At 42.2% G+C, this 22539-nt stretch overlaps 1 protein-coding gene across 1 annotated transcript in view; it reads right to left on the minus strand.

Moving 5' to 3' along the window:
- LOC122564644 overlaps window positions 1-22539 on the minus strand; it is a 73100-nt gene that overhangs the window by 32687 nt on the left and 17874 nt on the right. Inside the window, exons 3-7 of the mRNA XM_043719735.1 lie at window positions 19589-19643; window positions 7991-8107; window positions 6527-6641; window positions 4555-4602; window positions 3967-4014 (exon numbers count right to left, since the gene is read on the minus strand). Coding sequence (XP_043575670.1) covers window positions 3967-4014; window positions 4555-4602; window positions 6527-6641; window positions 7991-8107; window positions 19589-19643 — 383 coding nt within the window. The remainder of the gene's footprint in view (window positions 1-3966; window positions 4015-4554; window positions 4603-6526; window positions 6642-7990; window positions 8108-19588; window positions 19644-22539) is intronic.

Genomic DNA, 22539 nt, shown 5'->3' on the forward strand with positions numbered 1-22539 from the left:
CTTGGTATAAATACAAATCTCCCATTTCAAACATGCAGTTTTAAATACTACAGACTACAGCTTCTAGTGATGCTAGGAAGTTAATATTCTGGGCCTTCTGCTGTGCATTACATTCTTTTTTCATTAGGTAAAAACAATGACTGCAGATGCTGGAAACCAGATTCTGGATTAGTGGTGCTGGAAAACCACAGCAGTTCAGGCAGCATCCAAGGAGCAGTAAAATCGACATTTCGGGCAAAACCCCTTCATCAGAAATACAGGTAGAGTGCCTGAAGGGTGGAGAGATAAATGAGAGGAGGCTGGGGGTGGGGAGAAAGTAGCATGGAGTACAATAGGTGAGTTGGGGAGGGGATGAAGGTGATAGGTCAGGGAGGAGGGTGGAGTGGATAGGTGGAAAAGAAGATAGGCAGGTAGGACAAGTCATGGGGACAGTGCTGAGCTGGAAGTTTGGAACTGGGGTGAGATGGGGGAAGGAGAAATGAGGAAACTGCTGAAGTCCACATTGATGCCCTGGAGTTGAAGTGTTCCGAGTCGGAAGATGAGGCGTTCTTCCTCTAGGCGTCAGATTGTGAGGGAGCGGCGGTGAAGGAGGCCCAGGGCCTCCATGTCCTCGGCAGAGTGGGAGGGGGAGTTGAAATGTTGGGCAACATGGTGGTGTGGTTGATTGGTGTGGGTGTCCCAGAGATGTTCCCTAAAGTGCTCTGCTAGGAGGCGTCCATTCTCCCCAATGTAGAGGAGACCGCACCAGGAGCAACAGATACAATAAATGTGGATGTGCAGGTAAAACTTTGATGGATGTGGAAGGCTCCTTTAGGACCTTGGATGGAAATGAGGGAGGAGGTGTGGGTGCAGGTTTTGCAATTCCTGCGGTGGCAGGGGAAGGTGCCAGGACGGGAGGGTGGGTTGTAGGGGGGGCGTGGATCTAACCACGTAGTCACAGAGGGAATGGTCTTTGCAGAAGGCGGAAAGTGTTGGGGAGGGAAATATATCCCTGATGGTGGGGTCCATTTGGAGGTGGCGGAAATGTCGGTGGATGATGCGGTTAATGCGAAGGTTGGTGGGGTAGAAAGTGAGGACCAGGGGGTTTCTGGATTGCATTTTTGCAAGAGGTAGGGTGGGAAGAGGTGTCATCCAGGTAGCTGTGGGAGTCGGTGGGTTTGTAAAAAATGTTGGTGTCAAGTCGGTCGTCATTAATGGAGATGGAGAGGTCCAGGAAGGGGAGGGAGGTGTCAGAGATGGTCCAGGTAAATTTAAGGTCAGGGTGGAATGTGTTGGTGAAGTTGATGAATTGCTCAACCTCCTTGCGGGAGCACGAGGTGGCGCCAATGCAGTCATCAATGTAGCGGAGGAAGAGGTGGGGAGTCATTCACAGGATTTGGATATCATCGGCAATCTCAGTAAAGGCAAAGTCACCGTGGGGCTACTCTCTCTTAGAGGGCAATGACTGGTGGTGGTTTAACATGAGGATCACATGTCTCAGGTGAGAGGAGAAGTTGAGAAAGAGACTCGCTAGGAAGTGAACACACACTGTTGGTGTCCCTGCATTTCAAATCAGTCATACAGCTGAGTTAACCAGCTCCCAACAAGCCCAATTCTTTATTGCCCAATCCTATTTGCCCTGGAGAAGATAGTGATGAGTTACCTTCTTGTGTGTTGAAGTCTATTGCAGCAGTTGATACAACTGAGTGATTTACTAGACCACTTCAAATGGCATGTCAGAGAATCTGGAGGCCAAACGGGGTAAAAGACAGTAGATTTCCTTTCCTGAAGGATATTGGGGACTTAGTTAAGTTTTTATAATAACTTGATATTTTAATGGTTGCCACTATATTGAGGCAAGTTACTTAATCCAGAGTTAATCAAATTTATAATTCCCAAATGCATGCAGGAATTTTTATAATAAGGAAGCAGGGTGAAGTTGTTGCGCATTTCATTCAATGAACCTGGAGTTAATTTCTACATTCACTGTTTCATTCTTTCCTTACCTTTCCAGTTTTCACACTCATAAATCAGCTAAAACTTTGCTGCTCTGAGATCTGAATTCAAGTGCTACTCTGATCAGCTGGTAGCATATCTAAATGCAAACTTTCTCCATAAACGATCACTAGTGTGTGATACGAATATTGACTGCTCTCATTACTAAGCACCTGTCCTGTTTCTGTTGTTCCTCACATAGGATTATCAGAACAAGCTCCAATGGATCCAGCCACAGCAGGGTTATCATCACTGAAGCTGTGGTGCAACAAAAGTGCAGACAAAATGAGGAAGAACAAATACACCAGGAAACTCAGGCCCAGCTGCAACCTCCAGAAGCTCTCTCCCTATGAAGTAGTTGCAGCTGAAGGTCCTCTGAGGTGTGGAGGATGTCCAGGAGGTTCAGAGTCTATTATCCTCGATGCCATTTCCCCCAGATGAGTAAGATCCAATTGCTGCCATACACTGAGGATTTCTCAGGATACTGTCACAAAACCGTGTCACCTGCTGGAGTATGAGTTGTGACCTGAAGTGATGGGGTGGCCATTCTATCTTAGTGGCCATCAAGGAGATAGCTGTGCTAAACTTCTATGTAACTGTGCTTCCACTCGGATCTGTGTGAGATTTCTCAATCCTCAACCTACAAATGTATCAAGACTGTTACCAATACAATATGTGACATTTATCTCCTTTCCTCATAGAACCACATCAGTAAGTTTTGCCAGCATAACTAGCTGCCCCCAGCTGCATGTGCTATAAATGAAAATACCCATAACCTCGCATCTACCATTACTAAGCCACCAAACCTACACATCCCTGGACACTTACAGGGCAATTTGGCATTGCCAATCCACTTAACCTGCAGATCTTTGCACATGTAATATGAAAGCTATTCATGACTGATACATAGATGGGCTTTAAATATGATAATGGCCAGGGAATGTCCTGGTCAAAACATGGTCTAGGAGAAAGTGAGGACTGCAGATGCTGGAGATCAGAGTCTAAAAGTATGGCACTGGAAAAGCACAATAGGTCAAGGAGAATCCAAGGAGCAGGAGAATCGACATTTCAAACATAAGCCCTTCACAAGGAAACGTTGATTTTTCTGCTCCTTGGATGCTGTCTGACCTGCTGTACTTTTCTAGTGCCACACTTTTAGACTCTGATCTTCAGCATCTGTAGTCCTCACTTTCTCCTAGGGCATGCAGTGAGCGCAGGGTGGTGTGAGACCAACATTACATTGGTGCAATGAATACATTAAGAGGTGAGCAGTCGAGAGTTGTGGGAGAGATGTCATGGAGAGAAACCCCCATGAAACAGCACAAAATCGACATTGCCAACGTTTGGTAAAATTCAGCCCCAAGTCTCCACGTGAACTCTTTTCAGTCTAGGTTAGGTAATGATAGATGCATGTTGATAGACCAAAGAGGATACTGCATCTGAGCATCATCCAAAAACTTTTCAGCAAGGTTACATTATTGACTGTCCACAATATACCTCACATTCAGATACACCTCACATTTATTTTAGTTTCTGAAAGCTAAAAAAATTTAATAGCAAGAGGACACAGCACTAAATTATGTACTGCAGATTTCAGAACAGGAATTAGATTCACCGTGAATCTAAGTGGGACAAATTCTGAAGGTTAGAGAAGCTCAAACCTTCCAAACCAAAAAGATGGCAGTTAAGGCAGGCAACCTCACCAGAATAAATATCATTTCAAATTAGGATGGGAAACTATAATCATTGCATATAAAGTTATCTTCAGTAATTATAACAATATTGTATGACAGTTCACAGTCTCCTGCAGCTTACAGATACACATTACTGTATTTCTATATCCACTTACATGGTGCTACAGAATTCACAGTCTAGTGACCACCAGTACTGTCTACACAACAGAATTTCAAAGCTGGCAAACTATGAATAACTCACACAACTTAAAGAAAATCATCATATTTTCAGAAAGATCAAGTAAATCTCCTTTCCAACCTTTTCCTTGTTGTCAAAATACTCTGAATGGATGATGCTTTTCCCTGCCTGCAAGTAAAAACAACTTTCTCATAAAACACATTCGTATTTTCAAATTATTTCTATATTAGAAATAGAGAAAATCAGAATTTTAACCAGCACAATTGTTAACTTAGAATGGTCATTGATAGATCTGATGTGTTTTCTAACTATTCTTTTGTAAATTCATTGATCTGACCTAAGGAGACTTTCTCTCATTAAAAAACTTGACTCAGCAGCTTTATTTTGACTGACCAATAATCTGCGCATGCAAGGTCCCATTGATTTTATAAATGCTGCAATCTTGGATTTGGGAAACGTAAAGCTGCTAAGGCTTTTTTTTTCACTTCTTTCATCCTTGCCCATTTAAAGTGAAGTTCATAAAAACACATTTTGGTTCAGATGATAAACATAAATTAGTTTTCTTAGCAAACTCTGTCTTGTTTAAAAACCAGTAGCGCATTGTTTCTTTTTCAGCTGAATGTTGTATGTAACATTTTATCATATTCAATAATTTTGTGAGACTCTGATCGAAGAAATATAATAATTACAGACGATGCAAACACTTGCCATAGTTTCCTTCAAATCTTCAGCTCCTCCTTTAGGTCTTTGATTCACCTGATTTGTAGAAATAGCATCATTTACCATTTATATATTTAGTATACAGTAACATAACTAAGAAAGGTTCATCTGATCTTTCTTGAATTTAATTTCTCAGAGATAATTTGTGACTTGTAAAAACTTCATAAGAGGAAAGAGAACATTGAACCTTGTCCTATATCCCAATTATGGTACAGCATGGTACTATTTCTATCCGTAATTCCTTTTCCAATCCAACTAAATGTCATCTTCAAAACTGTACAATAATTACAAAAGAACTGAAGCAACTTAATATCATTTGGATTAATAAATCAAAGTAGTTAAACCTGATTTTGTTCTTTTTGGACCAGTTAGTGTCATAAAAAATAATTAAATTTGGTATCAGGATTCACATGGTCAACTGCATCTTTTATTCTACTGTTCACGGTTGTGCCTTCGTGGGGCAGCATGACTGAGATAGCAATCAATTATTTGGTATAGATCTACTGGGTGATTTGTCTCAGGGGTTAATGCAATCTCCACTCTTGATGGAAGCTTATTCCACATTTGATAATTCTTTGTCTGAAATAGCAGTTTTCAATTTCTATTCTAAGATATTTTCTTTACTAGTCTGTATCCCTTACTCTATTCCCAAAAAAAAAGCCTGGGTTAACATTTTCTTTACTCTTAGTATTGCATGAGGCTGCACAAAGTTATTTCTTAGCTTCCTTTCTTGAACCTACAATCAGAGCTCCTGCAAGCTTTTTCAATAATTAATGCTCATTACTTTGGAAATGAGTTTTGTGGTTCATTTTTGCAGACTTCAGTGCAAGAACTTTTCTTGTTTCTTGGCAACCAGAACTGGATGCCGTGTTCATGGTGCGATCTGATGAGCGTATTCATGGAGTATATAGGCCCATCTATTATTGATCCTCGTGGGTTTGTAATAAACTCATCCGTCGTTGTTCTGTCTGCTTAAACATTTTGAGCAACCCATTCTATCATTTATCAGTTCCCTCGTAATATTACTTCCAGGACTGTCTGTGAAAGCTCAGGAATGCCTGCCTATCCACCTCATTGCATGGTGATGGAGTGATTATCCTTAAACTATATGAGGCCACATGTCTCTCTAATATGGAAAGAGATACTTATAATCCTTTGTAGACTTGGCTCCTTGCATTTATTTGCTGGAAATGTGTTGCTGGAAAAGCGCAGCAGGTCAGGCAGCATCCAGGGAACAGGAGAATCGACGTTTCGGGCATAAGCCCTTCTTCAGGAAGGCTTATGCCCGAAACGTCGATTCTCCTGTTCCCTGGATGCTGCCTGACCTGCTGCGCTTTTCCAGCAACACATTTCCAGCTCTAATCTCCAGCATCTGCAGACCTCACTTTCTCCTCCTTGCATTTATTTATACATTAATATTGTACTGGTCCAGTTAGATTGGCATCATTGGCAAACTTCACCACTGTGTACTGAGTTTCTGAATGAGTCATTTATGAAAATTAGGAACAATCCATGTATTGAGCTCTTAAACATCTTATACGGTATTTTCCCCTCTCACTGATCCAGTCCTCTAATGAATATACACTGTTTTCTAATCTTCAACTGGTTATTAGGTTTGCAGTTTTGAATTTAATAATGTTTCATGTAGAACTCTGTGAAATGTATTTTGGAAGTTGAGGTACAACACACTCTACAGATACAATAACGTGGAGACAAACATATGAGTTTGAAGGGAGTAATGGATTATACTGAAGGATTTAGATGGGGAGAGATGAGAGAAGGTTTGAAGCATAATTATGTCAAGGGTTACTTGGGCCAAATGCCCAGCTTCTGTGTTCTATACCCTATGCATATAAGGCACCACCACAGTCCAGTTGGGAGAAAAAATATTGTGAGCGATGAGCATTGGGGTGGGGGTGCATTGGTTGACTGGTGGGTGTAAGTGAAAAAATCTTCTCACCGGTTGATTAACAGTCATTGGTGGGCTCAAGTAGTCATTTTCCAAAATCAAACCTTCCTTTTCTTCCATTGAAAATTCTTCAAAGATTTGATCTTTAATATTTGAACTTTCAGCTCTAGAAATAGAAATATATATATAAATTTAAACTATTTCTGGCTATTAACAAATTTTACGTCGTTCATAAATTATAGACCAAACTGCAATAACACACAGACCTGTTCTAGTTGCTTGTTAATTCTCTGATACAATTTTTCTCTCTCCTCGCAACAGTATTGAAACCATCACAGGAACACGCAACCCTTGTCTAAGCAACTATTCATCCAGTTTTGTATTCATTTTTGAAAACTGCAGTTCAGGAAGGGTATACTGGTCTTGATGTGAGTGTAGCACAGGTTCACCAGAATTATATTACACTTAAAAGTTTAAATGATAAAGAATGGTTGCTTAACTCCCTTGATTATTACTTCCCTTGAGTAGAGAGTGTGAGAGGAAATCTGATCAAAGTTTATACAAAGTAAAAAAGGGTAATATTGAGAAAATATTTCCTCTGATAGGAGATCAAAAACAAGGAGACATTCTTAAAATTAGGACTAGACTACCTAAAAACTAAATCAGAAATCTCCTTTTTGCACAAAATGTAGTGTAATTTCAGAACTTTTGCTCCAAACATGTATGGATTCTGTGAGTAGACACAGAGGTATAAGGGCTAAGAGAGGTGATGAGGGTTTGGTAGAAGGATGTGAGTGTTTTTTTTATATACTTTTCCATAAAAGTGCTGAACATAGTGGTTGCATCAGAACAGTTTCAAGGATGGGGTGGGCTTGACTCCTGTTAACACCTGTCCTCCTGGAATAAAAATCAGACCATCTGGAGCACTTTCTCCTGAACTGAGTTTGTGAAGTTGGAAATTTTCTCAATTATTGACTGTGAAGTGGAAATTCAGTCCAATGTGACAGCTTGTGCCATCTCAATTGCTGATTCCTTTCTTCACCCAAGGTCAGGCCGTATGATTTACCATGTGATTACTGGTTCTAAGTTATTACAATCTGGAGAAGAATAATGATTAATTTTCCTGTTTTTACTCCAGATATTCCAGCTGAAATGCTTTAATTGTCTTTCTAATGAAATCAGAATAACTAATAAAAAATGGATTTTTATATTCTAAATAGCTCAAAGGTGGACCACAAATATACTTACTGAACCTCTAGAGAAATAATTAAGTTTAAAAAAGTTCAGTTCTGATACAATAAAACCTGTGTTTACAGTTTTGCTTTACAAGGCTTAACTTTTTATTTGTAAGTTACTTATACTTCAAGTAATTAATTCAAAATACTCGAACTTATTCACCACAAAGTGGATATTTATGCAGCAATAGTGTCATTATAGCCAAAACAGTCCAATATTTAAGTTCTGATGAAATATGAGAGCATCCACACCCATACATTTGCAGAAATATGCCATTACCGTTCCAAAGCCCAAGAGAAGAATTCATCTTTCTGATTTACATCCATTTGTGTTTTACTGTTATCTTCTGTACATCTGGTGGTTTGCAGAGAATGGCCCTCCTCTTCATCACCAAATCTGAAATGTAGAAAAGACATATAACTTCTACACCAAGCACTATACTAAAGATGCAGCAGATCCAATTATAGAAATGCAGGAGACCAAATAGCATTACTTCCTATCTTGTTAATAGGACATTTCTGATTTTAAAAATAATTTTGATAAATGTGGTGCATTATGAAAGACTAAAAACATCTGTCAGAAGTGTATGAGGAGCTTGATTTCTTTGATGACATTGGTTATTTTTCTGGTTCATGCAGTGTTAAAAACATTCTTATGCCTAAACTCTGATTAGGGTGCAACACATCCAATTTGAATTGGTATGCTGCCTGGAGTTACTGTTCCAGAGCAAAGATTTTCACAAAGTCAATTTTTGGTAATCAAACAAAAGTGACAGATTCTGCTGGTTATATATGTTGGAGCTTTAGATGTTGAAATGGTAATTTATTTAATAAACTTAAGAAGACATACTAAACGTATGAGCCCCCAAATTGTTACGACACGGGTTGAACCCCTCTGCTAATTTAAACCAGCAACACAGCCTAGATTCATCTCGTGCTGAAATGTGAAAATTCAAGAGGCAAAGAGCTATCCCAAAGTCACTATTTAAAATACAAAAAAATTTAAGAACTTTATTCTTTAAGTCTAACAGAGAATATTAACTAACAACTATTTACAACTCCTTTCTCTAACCCTATCTTTTACCTCCCCCCCTACAATACTGGTCCGATAAAAATCCCGATTACGATTTACAAAAAATATAACCATGTTTCAAAACCAGTCAGCTTGCCGAGTATCAGCATGGTGGCACAGTGGTTAGCACTGCTGCCTCACAGCACCAGAGACCCGGGTTCAATTCCTGCCTTAGGCGACTGACTGTGTGGAGTTTGCACGTTCTCCCCGTGTCTGCGTGGGTTTCCTCTGGGTGCTCCGGTTTCCTCCCACAGTCCAAAGATGTGCAGGTCAGGTAAATTGGCCATGCTAAATTGCCCATAGTGTTAGGTAAGGGGTAAATGTAGGGATATGGGTGGGTTGCGCTTCGACGGGGCGGTGTGGACTTGTTGGGCCGAAGGGCCTGTTTCCACATTGTAATCTAATCTAATCTATCCTCTGTAGATTTTCCTCTGTCTTCTTTTCTTCTTCTTAGAGATTCTGTTTCACAGGTTGTTGATAGATAAAGGTACCTTTAAGAGGTATTTCTGCAAGCAGTCTGTCTATAGTTGTTGGTGCTTGGCAGTTCTATTTGCTGCTCTGCCTAACTGTTTAAAAATGCCTGATATTTATACCCCAAAATATCGGATCATTTCATTGGTTTTAATATTGTCAAAATACTAAATTCAAACTTGATTGGAGTTTGGTATCTTGGGGCATAATATAAACTGATTTGTCGAATTTGAATTTTTTTTTGTATCCAGGCAACCCAGCCAAACTAGCTATTCAACTAAATGTTACATTGTTACCTTGTTCAGAACACTTGGTGTGGTATCAGGTAATTGTTAGCTTTTCAACTCTCTTAAAGATACAATATCCCTACATCATCATTACAACAGGAACAGGCGATATCTCAGGGATTTCAGCTGATTTTCTTCGCATTCACTCACCTCCTGCATACTTCAATGCTAGACCATTCCTGCCTTGCCTTTATGTACATTGTTGCATTATTCAGAACTTACTAGCTCACATTACTTCTGTCTTGCCTTGCCTTTTAGCACTGCAATGAGCAGTCAAAGGATGGGCATGTTGTTGTATGGTATCAGTGCTATATCGACACCTGCAGTTCATGTCATCAGCGAATATGCTTCAAAACATAATCAATGTCTAACGTCTAAAGGGAGTCATCCTCAGTTTAAGGGGGTACCATAATCAGTCAGGGGATCTAGCACTCTGTCAAGGGCATTAATTGATACCAGTTTGGAGCACTGAACATAGTTGGGAACTTGAGCTAATGTTGGAAAATTGGGGTCACTTTAAAATTCCATATTTTGTATCGCCTTTGTGGAATGAGACCTCATTTAACTGCACTACAGTAGTAAATATCTGCCTACAAAGGAAAAGATCTATTGGGTACCACATTACTCTGATTATAAATGCAAAGCCTGGGAAAATAAGAAGTCTTTTTCCCAGGAAGGAACAAAAACTAATCTTCAAAAGGGAGGCGGGCAAGGCGACAACAGTTACCAGCCCCATGGTCATTGATCAAAAACATTCAGACAATTGACTGGCACAGCATTTGCTACCAATCTCTAGAAATTGGGTATATCAATAAGTACTCAGAGGCAGATGGCAGCTTTCATCTCTGCAGTCCTTGTCAGGGAGCTGTTTTCGCCAGATGGATGATGGACCAGAAAAGGGTGAGGAAGATTCAAGGAAGAGTTTGCTAACACTTTGGCAAGAAAGCAGGATGCTGCCTTCTCAGTTTTATTGAGACTTACACATTGCTTACATTACACACTGTCTACATTAGGTAACTCTGTTTACAACCCCCCCCAAAATCAACAACAATCAGGGTCATGATTCCACAGCCTTACACTTGTGGTGTGGGCCACAGTTAATTCTGTGGTTCCAATACAACCAGTCAGGGAAGTAGCAGTAAGCTATTAAGGCAGCTGCACAGATATCAGTTAGGTCCTTTTATTTATTCATTTATGGATGTGTGTGTCACTGGTAGGCCAGTATTTATTAACCAACTCAAATTGGTCTTGAGAAGGAGGTCGTAAGTAGCTGTCTTGAAGTCCTGTAGTTCATTTACTGTAGCTATACCCACATAGCTGTTCGGGAGGGAGTTCCAAGGTGTGGACTCAGCAACACAGACAAAACAGTGACATAGATCCAAGTTAGGAGATGGTGAGTGGCTTGGAAGGGAACTTGTGGCTGATAGCGATCCCTTATCTTTACCCTTTTCCTTCTAGATGGTAGTGATAATGGGTTTGGAAGGCGTTGTCTAAGAACTCTTGGTGAATTTCTGCATTGCATCTTGTAAATGGTAAACTGCTATGTGTCAGTGGAGGAAGAATATTTTGTAGATGTGACATCAATCAAGCAAGCTGCTTTGACAGTATCAAGCTTCCTGACTGTTGCTGAAGCTGCAGTCGCCAAACAAGTTCAGAGAATGCTATCACATTCCTGACTTGTGTCTTGAGGATGGTGGAAAGGAAGTCAGGGTGTGAGTTACTCACTGAAGAATGCCTAGCCTCTCAGTTGTTCTGCAAGTCATAGTATTTATATGGCTAGTAAAGGGATCAAGGCTCACAGGGAGAAGGCAACAGAATGGGGATTGAGAAACATGTCAGCCACGATCAAATGGCAAACAGACTCAATGTGCTAAATGGCCTAATTCTGCTCCCATACTGCATTGTCTTATGGTCCAAACAGCAGTCATTTTTCTCTCAAATTTGCACTGATCTCTTAGTTTTGCTAGAGCTTCTTGATGCTCTACTCGGTCAAATGTGCCTTGACTGGTGTCAAAGGCAGTCAGTCTAACCACTTCATTGGTGTTCAGCTCATTTGTCCAAGTTTGAACCAAGGCAGATACTGAATCTCACTCTTTGCTGGCTAACTTCAAGTTGCATTGAGATTTTTGCAGGGTTAGTTGAATAAGCCTAGAAAGTTTTCTTGGCATAGCTGACCAAACTTGCCCTATTAATGATTACCACACCATATAGTATCACACAAGTCAATTTCCTCCCCACCTTGCGATACACTGTTCCTGGAACAACTCGCTACACTTTAGATATCCTGGAAATCACTGGCATCCATTGTGTTCCTGCATCTTTAAATGCCCAATATGTAACTGGACAAGTACCATTAATCAGAGTTGTGCTGCAGAGATGCTGATGTTTGCCCCAGAAAAAGCACCCTGCTTTGTGGGCAGAGTCCTGCAGGCCCAGTTGAATGGGTGGGTGACAATATGGGATTCCGTGTTGCCTTGCTTACTTGTTGCCTGATTCTGCCACACATGCCACCACAGGAAAATAAGAGCATCCATCAGCAGAACTATCCTACAGTGTAGCAGCATCAGTTGTAGCAAACAAGCTAAGATCTCTTTGGCAACCACTTCAAATGAAACTGAGTTGTGTGAAATCAGTTTTCACTGACGGAATGTTTTGAGGCCAGCATGTCCTGGCTAATCCAAATTATGCAGATTACAAGTTTGTTCTTACTTCGCTTTTGTTGTTGTTTAACAAAAGTTAAGGTTACAACATCTTCACAACATCTGATATTCCTTTAATCAATTATCATAATATTACTACCAGCACTACACAAAGAATATTCTTCAGATATCATCAGAATATAATTTGGCATTTAGGATAACTAGCTTCACTACTTTTACCCTTGTTGCTGCAGTAAGTGATAGCCACTGACACAGCTATTGCTGAAGTGAATATAGAACAAAGAACATTACATTGTAGTACATATTCTTTGGCCCTTGATGTTGCGCCGACCTGTGAAACCAATCTGAAGCCCATCTAACCTACACTATTCCATTCATGTCCCTATGTTGATCGAATGACCATTTAAATGCCCTTAAAGTTGGCAAGTCTAGTTGTGTTGCAGGCAATGCATTCCACGCCCCTACTACTCTGAGTAAAGAAACTACCTTTGACATCTTTTTGGAAGGTTTGTGAAGGTTTGTAGCTCAGGTTGAGGTTTAGGGTGTAGGTTTGCTCACTGAGCTGTAGGTTTGATATCTAGTCGTTTCATTACCTGGCTAGGTAACATCATCAGTGGCGACCTCCAAGTGAAGCGAAGCTGTTGTCTCCTGCTTTCTATTTATATCTTTCTCCTGGATGGGGTTCCTGGGGTTTGTGGTGATGTCATTTCCTGTTCATTTTCTGAGGTGTTGATAGATGGCATCGAGATCTATGTGTTTGTTTATGGTGTTGGGGTTGGAGTGCCAGGCCTCTAGGAATTCTCTGGCATGTCTTTGCTTAGCCTGTCCCAGGATAGATGTGTTGTCCCAGTTGAAATGGTTTTTTTCCTCCGTGTGTCGGGCTACGAGGGAGAGAGGGTCGTGTCTTTTTGTGGCTAGCTGGTGTTCGTGTATCCTGGTGGCTAACTTTCTTCCTGTTTATCCTACGTAGTGTTTGTGGCAGTCCTTGCATGGAATTTTGTAGATGACGTTGGTTTTGTCCATGGGTTGTACTGGGTCTTTTAAGTTTGTTAGTTTTTGTTTGAGAGTGTTGGTGGGTTTGTGTGCTACTAGGATTCTGAGGGATCTTAGTAGTCTGGCTGTCATTTCTGAAACTTCTTTGATGTATGGTAAGGTGGTTAGGGTTTCTGGCTGTGTTTGGTCTGCTTGTCATGGTTTGTTCTTGAGGAATCTGCGCACTGTATTTTTTGAGTATCCATTCTTCTTGAATACGTTGTATAGGTAGTTCTCCTCTGTTTTCCGAAGTTCGTCTGTGCTGCAGTGTGTGGTGCCTCGTTGGAATAGTGTTCTGATACAGCTTTGTTTGTGTGTGTTGGGAAAAAAAACCTAACAAACTTAAAAGACCCAGTACAACCCATGGACAAAACCAACGTCATCTACAAAATTCCATTGAAGGACTGCCACAAACACTACGTAGGACAAACAGGAAGAAAGTTAGCCACCAGGATACACAAACACCAGCTAGCCACAAAAAGACACGACGACCCTCTCTCCCTCGTAGCCCTACACAATGAGGAAAAAAACCACCATTTCGACTGGGACAACACATCTATCCTGGGACAGGCTAAGCAAAGACATGCCAGAGAATTCCTAGAGCCCTGGCACTCCAACCACAACGCCATAAACAAACACATAGATCTAGATGCTATCGATCAACCCCACAGAAAATGAACAGGAAATGACATCACCACAAACCCCAGGAACCCCATCCAGGAGAAAGATATAAATAGAAAGCAGGAGACAACAGCTTCGCTTCACTTGGAGGTCGCCACTGATGATGTTACCTAGCCAGGTAATGAAACGTCTGGATATCAAATCTACAGCACAGTGAGCAAACCTACACCCTAAACCTTTGACATCTGTCCTGTATCTATTACCTCTCAATTTAAAACTATGCCCCCTCGTGCTTGCCATCACCATCCAAGGAAAAAGGCCTACTATCCAACCTAACTAACCCTCTGATTATCTTATATGTCTCAATTAAATCACCTCTCAACCTTCTTCTAACGAAAACAGCCTCCAGTCCCTCAGCCTTTCCTCATAAAACCTTCCCTCCATACCAGGCAACATTCTAGTAAATCTCCTCTGAACCCTTTCCAAAGCTTCCACATCCTTCTTATAATGCGGTGACCAGACTGTACACAATACTCTAAATGTGGTCGCACTAGAGTTTTGTACAGCTGCAGCATGACCTCATGGTTCCGAAACTCAATCCCTCTACCAATAAACGCTAACACACCGCATGCCTTCTTAACAACTCTATCAACCTGGATGGCAACTTTCAAGGATCTACGCACCTGGATACCGAGATCTCTCTGCCCATCTACACCACCAAGAATCTTACCATTAGCCCAGTACTATGCATTCCTGTTACTCCTTCCAAAGTGTCACCTCATGCTTTTCCGCATTAAAATCAATTTGCCATCTGCAGCTTATCCACGTCTCGCTATAACCTACAACATCCTTCGGCACTATCCCACAACTCTACCGACCTTAGTGTCATCCGCAAATTTACTAACGTTTCCTTCTATGCCCTCATCCAGGTCAGTTATAAAAATGACAAACAGCAGTGGACCCGATACAGATCTTTGCAGTATACCACTAGTAACTGAACTCCAGGATGAACATTTCCCATCAACCATCACCCTCTGTCTTCTTTCAGCAAGCCAATTTCTGATCCAAACCACTAAATCACCCTCAATCCCATGCCTCCATATTTTGTGCAATAGCCTACCATGGGAAAACTTATCAAACACCTTACTGAAATCCATATATACCACATCAACTATTTTACTCTCATCCACCTGTTTGGTCACCTTCTCAAAGAACTCAATAAGGTTTGTGAGGCATGACCTATCCTTCACAAAACCACGTTGATTATCCCTAATCAACTTATTCCTTTCTAGATAATTATAAATCCTATCTCTTAAAACCCTTTCCAACACTTTAGCCACAACCGAAGTAAGGCTCACTGTTCTATAATTACCAGGGTTGCCTCTACTCCTCTTCTTGAACAAGGGAACAACATTTGCTATCCGCCAATTTTCTGGCACTACTCCCGTAGACAATGATGACATAAAGATCAAAGCTAAAGGCTCAGCAATCTCCTCCCTGGCTTCCCATAGAATCCTAGGATAAATCCCATCTGGCCCAGGGGACTTATCTATTTTCACACTCTCCAGAATTGCTAACACCTCCTCCTTGTGAACATCAATCCCATCTAGTCTAGTAGCCTGTATCCTAGTATTCTCCCTGACAACACTGTCTTTCTCAAGTGTGAATAGTGACAAAAAGTATTCATTTCGCACTTCCCCTATCTCCTCTGACTCCACACACAACGTCCCACTACTATCCTCGATTGGCCCTAATCTTACTCCAATCATTCTTTTATTCCTGATATACCTATAGAAAGCCTTAGGGCTTTCCTTGATCCTTTACAAAATTGAGGGGCATGGATAGGATAAATAGACAAAGTCTTTTCCCTGGGGTCGAGGAGTCCAGAACTAGAGGGCACAAGTTTAGGGTGAGAGGGGAAAGATATAAAAGAGACCTAAGGGGCAACTTTTTCACGCAGAGGGTGGTATGTGTATGGAATGAGCTGCCAGAGGATGTGGTGGAGGCTGGTACAATTGCAACATTTAAGAGGCATTTGGATGGGTATATGAATAGGAAGGGTTTGGAGGGATATGGGCCGGGTGCTGGCAGGTGGGACTAGATTGGGTTGGGATATCTGGTCGGCATGGACGGGTTGGACCGAAGGGTCTGTTTCCATGCTGTACATCTCTATGACTCTATACGGCAACAACTTCTTATGTCCCCTCCTGGCTCTTATGTCTCTCATTAAGTCCTTTCTGACTGACTTGTAACTCTCAAGCACTGTAACTAAGCCATCATCCTAACATAAGCCTTCTTCTTCCTCTTGACAAGAGATTCAACTTCCTTAATAAACCACGGTTCCCGCGATTTGCCAATGTCAAAATTGACTTACAATAAAGTTTCACCTGTGTATTATGTGCCTTTTCCCTCCCACTAGATCTAGGTGCCGTACCAGGATTCACAGGGATAGACAGAGTCTGCACTTTAACGAAGCCTGGGGAAATCAGACGCAAACTGAGTGACTGCTTGTGGAACACCTATGTTCTGTCTGTAAAAAAAGCTTCCAGTTGCCTGTCATTTTGACACACCACCATGTTCCCATGTCAACATTTGTCTCAGGCCTACTGCAATGCTTCTGTGAGGCTCAGTGTAAGCGAGAGGAATAACATCATATTTTCCACCTAGGTACCCTACAATCATCAGGACACTGAGTTTGACAATTTCATAATGTGAGTGCCCTCTTCCTTGTTCAGTACCTTCTCCAAACCCAAACTCCAGTTGTACATTTTCTACCATTTATATTTGTCGTTAATACCTTCTGAGCATTTCTCTCTTTATTGGCTTACCACCTGCAATCTCTGTTCACTTATCCTTTTTCTTCCTCTCTCTCTGGGCACTAGCTCCAGTATTCCATTCTTTACCACCTCCCAACCCCATCTGCCACACTTGCCCATCAATTTTCAGTTCTGAAGCGTTGTTGGACTCAAAACGTTATTTTTGCTTCCTTCTCTATAGATGCTGCCAGATCTGGTGAGTTTTCCAGCACTTTCTGTTTGACTATAATGGAGCCTGTTGACTTTGGAGTTTTGAGTGGGTGACCTTGGGGACTTCCGTGGCTAGACAGCCCAAGCATACGCAAAGTGCCCTGGTCAGTTGCAAGTTCTCCTTTCTCAGATTGCACTTCTGCAGGATTTGAATTACAGGCAGGGTGGAACTGGAGGGGCAGGACACCTCTGGAGTGTGCTGAGAGGACACTTTTTAGTGGAGGATGGGTAGCCTGTGATTCAAAGTGTGGATGACTGCCTGGTGCCTTGATGTTGGTGCTGAGCACCAATGGCTACAGCAGCAAAGTGCATGACTGTGTGCACATCTGGGAGACAGAGGATCAGACTCTCCATGGCAACCACCAAACTGTCCATGGCAGCCAGACACGTGTATGCTGGAGCCAACACAGCATAGATGGCATAATGGTCTTTTCGAAACTTTGATTGTTTCTTAAATTTCTTCAACAAATCTGCCTGCTATTCCTTTTTCAGCTTGAGCATTTTGATGCTAATGGTTGAGATCATGAGGTCTCCTTTTCCCTGTGGCTGAGCAGCTATGTGGTCTCCAGCTGTCCTCCAAATCAAAGAGACATGGAGCATTTCTTACTTGGCCAGCCAAAATGCATGCCTTTGATGTGTTCTTAAGTTGATCTAGCTAAATTACTCACTGACTTATCAGTACTTGAGCTGATGGAGAGTGCAGGAGACAGGCTTTCTGGTGCTCCCTTGGAAAGAACTGTGAGGAACTGAGTAAAGTCAAAGCAGCTGGCACAGCTATTATTGAATTCCTTGTGTGGAAACAGGCCTCTCGGCCCAACAGGTCTACACGTTCCTCCAAAGAGTAACTCACCCAGACCCATTCCCCTACCCTGTTATCCTATATTTACCTCTGACTAATACACCTAACCTGCACATCCCTGAACACCATAGGCAATTTAGCATGGCTAATTCACCTAACCTGCGCATCTTTTGGATTATAGGAGGAAACTGGAGCACCCGGAGGACACCCACACAGACATGGGGAGAATGTGCAAACTCCACACAGAGTCGCCCAAGGCTGGAATCGAACCCAGGTCCCTGGCGCTGCAAGGCAGCACTGAGCCATCATGCCGTCCAGTATTAGTGCTTGTGTAGGTGGAGGAAATATGGTGAGATGTCCTCAGGGAGTGACAGAGGAGTTTGGAGAAATAGCATAGATTATAGTCACAGAGAGATGTTGCAAGTAATAATAAAAGTGCTTGGCTCAGAGCCTTGGTGGGAGATGTACGCAGCAGCAGAGTTAGAATGAGTATGAGGTAGCAGAGAGAAGATGGTGGTGCTTACGTTTCTGGACTGCAAAAGGTCTTTGTTCCTGCATTTTTGGGCATTCCACTAGACCATGGACACTGCACCTACCTGGTGCAACATACCGACAGAACCATACCATGGTCTCCTTCGTTGATCCTGAGGGAAGAGGATGATCTTCCGCTCAACTACCAGTCCATCTAGTCTTTGTTAGGAAATTAGGGGTTTCATCTCAGTTGGCCATCTCTGGGACAACTCTTGATAAACTGCAACTGTCAAAGGCAATTCCTGGATTGCAGCATTTGAATTGGTATACAGCTGGATTTGAACTAAGGCGTTGATGGCAGGAATCTTGCAAGGTTCTGGCTGTAGCGAGCAGTGATCCTTCTAAGCTGCATTCCAACTCCAAGGTTCTGCACATGCCCAGCGGAAATCACTATGCATCAAAAAGACATTAGAGAGAGTATTGGCAGTGCTTCTGCTGCTGGTAAGCGCAAGCTAGTGTGACATTGGTGCTGTGGCGTGTAATTAATGAGGTGACCAGTTTGAAAATTGCAAGAGAACACTCACTAAAGCTCCCATCACAAAACTGCCTGAAACTGACACCTGGCCATGTTTTGTACACATTCAGCCTCATATGGCAAATATCAGGTCTCTGCCATCCACAGATTGTCAGGCATGCTCTTACCCAGCAGTTTAAACAGTCAGTTGTCAATTTGGTGCACTATGTCTGCACTGTGCAGGTTGTCATGGTGTTTTCAGCAGCATTTCCAATCACGAGACCTTCGCCATGAGGAAAGACAAGCGCAGAAGATGTATACCAGCACCATCACCTGAGTTAAAGACCATCCCAGCTTGTTGGGATGTTGCTGTTCCTGCATTATTTAAGAATAAACTCTTTAACTCCACACTGAATAGTGGATGAGAATATCGGGGAATACTTTAATCAAATTTACAATACTGGTTTAAGGAGGCGATCCTTCTTAAAGCACTTCGGGATTGGTAATAAATGCAGGCTTTTAGCAATGTCTATATTCTGACATTAAACATGAAATGAACTTTGCATTCCACCAAACTCACAATACTGCCAAACCTGAATACACCCAAACCAATTCCATCAAAACCTGGCATTGTCCCACAGTGTTAACAAAGCTCATGACTGCTCTCTTTGTATTTGGATTCCTATCAATTGTTGCTAACCAGTAGTGAGCTTTGACAGATATATCTTGAAAACAAATTGATGCATATTCTCATCATTAAGAACCGTTATGGAATGAAAACTAAATATAGAGACAAAGGGAAAGAAAAATACTACTGATTTACGGGTTTCATATTATTGTAATCATTTGTCTTCTTGAATTAATGACATGCTACAAGAAAATGCATTTTCCATCTCAAATTAGCAATGGCACAGATTCTACTTACCGATTTGTTTCCTCACTAGAAACACTGTCAGCTTGAATGGAAATACCTGGAATGCCTATGAAATACAAATAATAGGTTAAATTGCATGGGTGTATTTCCAATATTATCTTCTTAAAGCAGTTTGCAGATTTAAAGTCATATGCAAATTTTAATGAACTCAACAGAAAGAAACATTAGCATGGATAAATCTCTGTTTTAAGTTACAAAAACAGAAGTTGCTAGAAAAGTTCAGCAGGTCTGACAGTATCTGTGAAGAGAAATCAAAGTTAACATTTCAGGTCCAGTGACTCTTCCTCAAAACCGATGGTGGTTTGGAAAATGTCAGTTCATATGCAGAAGTTAGGCTGGGGCGAGAGGGTAAGGGGTAAACGATAGGTGGGGATAGAGCTCAAGAGAAGAACTGTTGGACAGACAAAAGAGTTGATAACGATTTGGCTGGGAGGGTGAATAGCTGTTAATGGAGACTATTACAGGTTAACAACAGGTCGTGTGCAATGGCAGACTATGTGATAATAAGGCCTGGTGTGTGTGTGGTAGGGGGCTAGACCATAGGGGAGTTCAAGCTCTAAAATTATTGAGTCCGGAGGGCTGCAGGCTCCCCAAGCAGAAAATAAAGTGTTGTTCTGCCAGCTTGCACTGAGCTACGCTGGAGCACTGCAACAAGCCTGAGATGAAGATGGTAGCTTGGGAATGGGGTGGTATGTTAAAGTGGCAGGCAGCTGGAAGCTCAGGGTCTTTTTTGCAGGCAGAATGTAGATGTTCTGCCATGCGGTCACCCAGTCTATGCTACATTTCCCCAAAGTAGAAGAGGCTACATTGTGAGTAGTGAGTGTAGTAGACTAGATTGTGAACTAAAGTGCTGCTTCACCTGGAAGGTATGTTTGGACCCTTGGAGACTGAAAGGCAGGGAGGTAAATGGGGAGGTGTTACATCTTCGGCGGTTGCTGGGGAAGGTGCCATGGGGCTGTGGCAGGGAATGTTGAGAGTGAAGGAAAAGTAGACCACTGTGACCAGGGTCCCTGCGCAGGGCCGACAAGGGAGGGGAAAGGAATATGTGTCTGGAGGTGGCATCTCGCTGGAGGTGACGGAAATGGCGGCTGATGATCTTCTGAATGTGGATGCTGGTGGGATGGTAGGTAAGGGGAACATTATCACTGTTGTGGGAGGGAAAACGGAGAGTGGATGCAAGTCCGGGAGATGGGTTGAACCTGGTTGAGGGCCGACAACGGTGTTGGGGAATCCTCCACTGAGGAAGAAGGTGGACATTTCAGAGGCTCCCTTGTTGAAATTGGCTTCATAGGAACATATGCAATAGAGATGATATCATTAGTGCGGTTTCCCTCTCTCATCTGGAATTGGACAATTTAATCAAAGTTGCTTCCAATTTCCACCTCGCTCTCACTTTCACCTGCTCTATCTCTGACTTCTCCTTTCCCTTCCTTGACATCTCTGATTCCATTTCTGGGAATAGACTGGACATCAGTATCCACAATAAATCCACAGACTTCTACAGCTACTTGGACTACACATCCTCGCACCACGTTCCCAGTTCCTCCGTCTCTGCCACATATGTTCCAATGAGGCCCCAGGGAACCTCCAAAATGTCCTTCCTCTTCCTCAACCGAGGATTCCCTAGCACTGTTGTTGACAGGGCCCTCAACTGGGTCTGACCCATCTCCTGCACTTCTGCCCTCAGCCCCTCTTTTCCCTCCTGCAAGAACAATAGGGTTCCCCTTGTCCTTACCTACGATCCAACCAGTATCCACATCTAGGAAATCATCAGCCGCTGTATCCACCACCTCCAGCAAGATGCCACCACCAGACACATATTCCCCACCTACCCTTCTCTGCCTTCTGTAGGGACTGTTCCCTCCAAGACACACTGGTCCACTCTTCTCTCACTCCCTACACCCACCTCCACAGACCCATGGCACCTTCCCCTGCACCGTCAAAGGTGTAACACTTGCCTATTTACCTCCTCGGTATCCAAGGGCCTAAACATAACTTCCAGGTAAAGAAGCACTTTACCTGCACTTCTCACAATCTAGTCTATTGCATTTGCTGCTCACAATGATGGCCTCCTCTACTTTGGGGAAATGAAGAGTAGACTAGGTGAGCGCTTTGCAGAACTTCTACGTTCTGCCCGCAAAGGAGATCCTGAGTTTCCAGTTGCCTGCCACTTTAACACATCACCCTGTTCCCTGATCAACATCTCTGTCTCAAGCTTGCTGCAGTAAAGCTCAGCGCAAGCTGGAGGAATAACATCTCATTTTCCACTTGGGGACCCTGCAAACCTCCGGACTTGACATCAAATTCGATAATTTGAATAAAATGAACTCCTCCACGTCCTAGCTCCCTACCACACAAATTACCCGGTTTTGTTATCACAGTCTGCCATTACACATTACCTACTGTTAGCCACTTACAGTCTCCATTAACAGCTATTCACCCTCCGAGCCAGATCGTTATTGTCTCCTTTGTCTGTCCAACAGTTTTTCTCCCTCTTTAGGCTCTATATTTATGTATCATTTACTCCTTACCCCCTTCTCAACCACCCTATCTTCTGCACATAAACTGACATTATCCCAGCTACCACCAGTCCCAAGGAAGGGTCACTGGACCTGAAATTGTAACTTTGATTTCTCTTCACAGATGCTGCCAGACCTGCTGAGCTTTTCCAGCAACTTCTGTTTTTGTTTCTGATTTACAGTATTGGCAGTTGTTTCAATTTTTATTCTGTCTTAAGTTAGTCTGTTTGTTTAGGAGGCTTAACACACTATCAAGCAAGGCACACATACCAAAAGCTAAAATATTAGACTGGCGCTGAGATGGAATCAATATTATCATGGTCTGATCTGCAGAACACAATAAATGGACACTTAATGGATACTCTAAGACTTCTGGCCCACCCTGACAAATTAGCTGAAAAATTATTACATATTGTTCAATTT

The sequence above is a fragment of the Chiloscyllium plagiosum genome, chromosome 30 (genome assembly GCF_004010195.1).
Source record: "Chiloscyllium plagiosum isolate BGI_BamShark_2017 chromosome 30, ASM401019v2, whole genome shotgun sequence".
Taxonomy (NCBI): domain Eukaryota; kingdom Metazoa; phylum Chordata; class Chondrichthyes; order Orectolobiformes; family Hemiscylliidae; genus Chiloscyllium; species Chiloscyllium plagiosum.